At 50.7% G+C, this 5,616-nt stretch overlaps 1 protein-coding gene across 1 annotated transcript in view; it reads right to left on the bottom strand.

The window, feature by feature from the left end:
- Positions 1-4,576, bottom strand: part of LOC103364950 (potassium/sodium hyperpolarization-activated cyclic nucleotide-gated channel 3) — a 23,710-nt gene extending 19,134 nt beyond the window's left edge. Inside the window, exon 1 of the mRNA XM_008292253.1 lies at positions 3,903-4,576. Coding sequence (XP_008290475.1) covers positions 3,903-4,576 — 674 coding nt within the window. The remainder of the gene's footprint in view (positions 1-3,902) is intronic.
- Between the last annotated feature and the right edge of the window lie 1,040 nt (positions 4,577-5,616).

Raw genomic sequence — 5,616 nt, 5'->3', positions numbered from 1 at the left:
GGTGAGTCACTGCTCTGCAGGAACACTTGAGTCTCTGCTGCTGACAGACGCGTGTCTTGGAGTCGCTGCAGATAAACTGGAGGATTATTTACAGCTGGAGCAGCTTTATGAGCTCTGAGCACCAGATCACAGCGTCAGAGGAATCCATAAAAACAGGATCCAACCGTCCCACGGAGGAGAAAACTGCTTCTATGATGGAAACTGTTCTGATGAGTCACCTGAAATCATCTCAGTTCTCTTCTCCAGCTTCTAACATGTTGTGTTTATATCTGAGCTCAGGTTCTGGCTGGTTTTTGTTTTTTGGCTCAATTTAGTGTTTTTACCAGAATTTGGTGCAAATCTTTTTTTAATGATAGACACGAAGAATACAGTGAGTTTGATGAAACATCAGAGTTTGGTGACTTTTGTCTTTTTAGGGACAACGTGATGATTTCAGAGTTCTGAGGGTCAAACTGGACGTTTGATGTTTTCTGGAGACGTCGACTTGAACCTTTTACTCACAAATCAACACTCAGTCAGGTTTTGAGAGATGAATCAACTGCTGGTCGGCGGTGACAGAGCGAGTGCTTTGAGGAACCTGCATGATGATGGTTGAGCTGATTTCTGGGCGGCTGTGGCTCAACTCTGATCACAGGTTGGTGGTTCCATCCCTCCACAGGCTTTGGGCGAGACCCTGAACCTGAAGCTGCTCCTGATGGCAGCAGCAGCAGCAGCTTGGTGGAGCTCTGTGGCCGTTGGTGGATGAATGAGTTTGAAGGAGAAACACTGTAAAGCACACTGAGTTCCACCAAGTTAAGGAGATGTACACGTTCAGAACATGTACTATTATTAAACCTGTTCTTTGTGGCCTCCTCCAGATGTTTACTGTCATTTTACAGTTTTTGTCGTCACCAGGACGAAGACAACGAGCTGCACGAGGACATCCGGTCAGCTGATTCTGTCTTCAGTCACTTCTTAAAACACATTTTTATCGGTGTCCTGATTTCATCTAAGTTTCCTGCTCTGTCTGTGCGTTCTGCCTCTACCAGTTATCCTGTGTGCTGGTTGTATTTTAATTTTTAATGAATTTGTTTTTGAAAAGCTCTTTGTAACATGTGTTTAATAAAGTTTATTATGAATATAAAGCCCACTCTGTGAGGTAAACCTTCTCCGTCGCTCCACTGCAGCGACTCAACATTAAAGCCAGAAACGACTTAAGAACCTGCCGTGATCCCGTTTCTGCTTTTACTTGAATTGCAAATGCAATCACAGCGTTCCTCGTCTGCTCAGAGCTGCAGCTGCTGCAGGATGCTGAGCTCCATCTTCTACCTGCTCAGCTGATTCTGTAATCGAGGCCTCTGATTGGCTCCCGGGTCGCAGCCTCCAGGTGTCGCCTCCTCACAGCTCCCCCCCCGTCGTCCTCCTGACGTCCAGACAAACAGCAGCTGTGATCAGAGTCACTGAACCACCGCTGGTAGAGTTCAGGTCCTGGTTGTGTTCTGGAGCAGAACTTTCTTCTCGTTGTGTTTTCTAGACGCAGCAGCGACTCGTCGTCTCTTAACGAGCTGAAGGTTGAAGCTCATCAGCAGAAGCTCAGAAGACACCATGACAGCCTCCAACAGCGCGTACTGTTGTGTCAAATCAAATTTAACGTTTGACCGTAAAATTGATCATTTTAAGACTGTATTTAAAATATCAGTCAGTATTTTAAAGACAGATTATTTATTTTATGGGTTTAAAATGGGAAAATATTTTTGTAACTTTTTTACTGTATTTAAATAAACTGAAAATATCATTATGCCGCAATTTGAAGAAAAAATTCTGAATATTAAAAAGAAAAAATAGTATTTTTTTTTTTTTTTTACTGTTTTACAGATTTTCCATGTTTTGTTAAATTATGGAAAAAAATATGTAATAAAATCACAGAATAAGAATTAATAACAATTATTAATTTACACTGTAAAACATGAACTGAACAGTTAGTTGCACTTCTTCTTTTCTTAATTTGTCATTTTATATATTTTTTCCTATTTTTTGAAAGTACAGATAAAATCTATTAATGTCACAGAAAAAAGTTAAAGATGTTTGCTGTACATGTTTCAGCGTTCTGCAGGTGTTTCATACATATTTTTATGTTTTCATGGTTTTTGGGGCTTTTATTTTGACAGTCTGCTCAGAGTCCACACCAGGACAACAACAACGAGGGGCTTCAAGGTAAATCCTCCTCCCAGCTGCGAGCAGACGTCGCTCCACTACAGGTACTTAACGGAAAACTTAGAAGTGTGAATTATGCATGATGGATACTCAGGCTGCATAATTCACAGCCGCATGCATAATTGATCCAAATCCAGCCGTCAGTCTGCAACAGGATCATGAGGAACGTTCACATCTGCAGCTATCTGGGCTGAGATTCGACGGGACACGGATCCGTCATCGGGCCTTCATCTCAGAATCGACAGGCGATACCAGAGCTCAGCGAGGCCGACGAGGATAAAGTGGGCCAGGAGCTCTGGGATCAGGTCCTCCATTGTGTCTGCAGCCTGTCTGGAGATTATCGGCGCCGCCTGCTGCCCACCGGTACCGCTCTGCTGCTGATGGAGGCTCACTCATGTGAAACCACATCGTCTGTAAACGCTCGACACTCGACTGGAGGCCTAAAAGCACAAACCGGCTCTCTGGTCAGGAACCAGAACTCAGAGAGGATTTAACTCACCTGGTCTCTGCAGATTCTAATCAGACTGAAGTGTGTGGAGCGGCCAGCAGGAGGCGCTCTGCTGAGTCCATCACAGACTAAACATTCATCAGCTCACTGCTTCCTGTTCACGTCCATTAAATACGACCTGACAGTGAAATACACACCATGCAGGAGTTCATGTGTTTGTGCTGCAAGTGTCCATTCAGTAGATGTTGGTTAGAATAAATACAGACTGGAGACATTTACATGTTTACCTGTTTACCTGTTTACCTGTTTACATGTGCACCTGTCTACATGTGTACATGTTTACATGTTTACCTGTCTACATGTGTACCTGTCTAGATGTTGACATGTTTACCTGTTTACATGTTTACCTGTTTACAGCCTCAAACTCACTAGAACACGTCTCTGTTGATTCGTGTCTTTTTCCTGATTTCGTGTCTCTTTGTGAGTTTTGTTTTAATTTTGTGTCTAACTTTTCTTGTCTGATGTCGTTTTGTCTCCTCGTCCTGCAGATGTTGAACCATCTCCACGTCTCCAGACTTCTCCTGTCTGTTCATCAGATGTAGAAAGATGTTCCACCATCAGATGAATGTATCTCCACCAACTGTTTTGTTTTTTCGTCATTTTGTGTCTCAGTTCCCTTTTTTTTTTTTTTTTTTTAAACTCATCTCGGGACACTTTAGTCTCTTTGTGCTCGGTTTGTCTCGTCCTTGTCATTTTAGTTTCTCTGTTCTGACCTCATGTCTGTCCTTTCCTTCCTGGTTGGTCTCTTCTTCCTTCTGGTTTTGTGTGTTTCGGTTTTTGTCGGTTTGAGTCTCAGTGGTGACTCTAATTTAACGTTTTATTTAACCAACACAGTGAATCTGTCCTCATTCTACCTCCATCAGCCTCTGATGGTTCTGCTCATAGAAACCAGCCTGTTGCCTGCTGGGCTCCACCTGCATGAACACCTCTATCGTCTGACTTTTGTTTCCAGACCCTCACATCCCATAATATACATGCACATCTCACCCTCTGCTGGCACTCTGTGGTTCGGTGACTGTGAAGTCTCGCTGCTTTCATCGCGGCTCTAAAGCACACCGTGTCTCTGGGAGCTACAGGTGTGGTGTGTGGTACCGACCTGTGGAGGCGGTGTGTGGTACCGGCCTGTGGAGGGGGTGTGTGGTACCGGCCTGTGGAGGGGGTGTGTGTGGTACCGGTCTGTGGAGGCGGTGTGTGTCCGTACCTGAAGTCGCTGTACGGGTGGATGATCCAGGTCCCCGCCGACTTGAGCCTCTCCTGCTCCAGAGCCACCGCCTTGTGGGAGCCGAACATGCGCAGGCTGAACTTGTTGACCCCGGGCTGCAGCATGGCTCCGAACTGGCGCTGGATGAAGGTGCTCTGGTTGGAGCTGCTGTAGTCCTCCCCGTCCAGCCCCATGCCGAACCCGCCCAGCCCGGACTGCCCCGCCAGCTCCGGGGTCCCCGCCGCCGTGGTGGTGGTGGTCTCCGCGCCGGTGGCCACCACCATGACGCCGGTGCCGGTGGACGAGGTGGAGGCCAGGGCGGCGCGGGCGAAGCCCACCGAGCGGGGCGGAGGGTGGGCGGCGCCGGCGGCGGAGGAGGGCGGCGGCGGCAGCGGCACCGGGGTGGTCGGGGTGCCCGCCGAGCGGAACGGGAGGCCGTCCCGGGTGGAGGAGCTCATGATGGAGAGGCGGCGGCCGCGGCCCCCGGAGGACGCGCTGTCGCCCCCGAACGAGCCCCGCTCCCCCTCCAGGGAGGCCTGGGACAGCCGGTAGCCCGGGGACGGCAGGCTGCTCTTACTGCGCCGCTTCGAGTCCCCGTTCCGCCGGGGCAGGCTGTCCCCGCCGGAGCCCGGAGCGCCGCCGGGGGCTCCGGCGCCTCCAGCCACCCCGTCCATCGTTAGCCGGGGGGCGGAGGAGTGTGGGGGAGAAAGTAACCTGGAACTCCCGCCCCCTCAGGTGAAGGCTGCTCAGAGAGCGCCCGCGCGCATAGGTGAGATCAATGTCAGTGAATGTTAATGAGCGCGCACATCCTCCTGCGCGTCCTCGGAGGCTCCAGCTGATAGAATCCGTCTACAGATGCTCCGTTCCTCCTTCCTCGTCCTTGAAACGCTGCTCTCCGCCCGAGGCCCTCCCTCTCCGCTCCACAGCCGCCCTCAGCGCTCTGACGCCGGTCATACCGGCACCGGATTCCCGGTCTGTCGGAGATGACGGCGCTCGTCGCCTCGGTCCGGTCCGCTCACCCGGTTCCGCCCGTTTCCTCATCAATCATTATGTAAGGGACGTAGAGGTGCAAAACATGAATGAAGGACACTTAGTGCCGCCAGCAGCCGGTTCTGAACGGGCACAAACGGAACCGAACGGGCGCTCACAGTCCGAGGCGCACTGCTTCACTGAGACACGCACCACAGACACGCACACGGAACAGCAGCGCGTCAGAAGTCAGCCGAGCCCAGATCCAGCCCATGTCTGCTCCCAGTCCGCTGTCATGTCACCAGCACCTCCTTCATCACGACCGGAGCCGCTTTTATTCATCCGAACCTGTCAGGAGTTCACGGAGCGACGCCGAACCTCGTGTTCCGTCCTCACGAATCCTCCATCTCTTCTTCATCTATTCTTCATCTGTTCTTTATCTGATCTTCACCTCCTCTTCCTTTATTCCTCCTTTATTCCCACTTCTGCCCACTTTCCGTGGTACCGTGGTACCGTGTCGGGCTCCGGAGCAGCAGCCTCCCTCCTCCGGGACTCCGTCAGTCGGAGCCGCTCCTCGGAAAATCAAACTACTTGTTGAAGGCGCTCCGGTGCTCCGGTGCTCCGGTGCTGATGTCACTCCGGTTCCTCCGCCGAATTCACTTCCCGACACTCAGAGGTCGAGCGGGCACGTCCACGGAGGCGCGCGGCGCATGCAAATGCGATATTAAATAAATAAACGGGCCGT

The sequence above is a fragment of the Stegastes partitus genome, unplaced genomic scaffold (assembly GCF_000690725.1).
Source record: "Stegastes partitus isolate 25-593 unplaced genomic scaffold, Stegastes_partitus-1.0.2 Scaffold797, whole genome shotgun sequence".
In the NCBI taxonomy this organism is placed as follows: domain Eukaryota; kingdom Metazoa; phylum Chordata; class Actinopteri; family Pomacentridae; genus Stegastes; species Stegastes partitus.
This window is presented reverse-complemented; position numbering and strand designations above follow the sequence as displayed.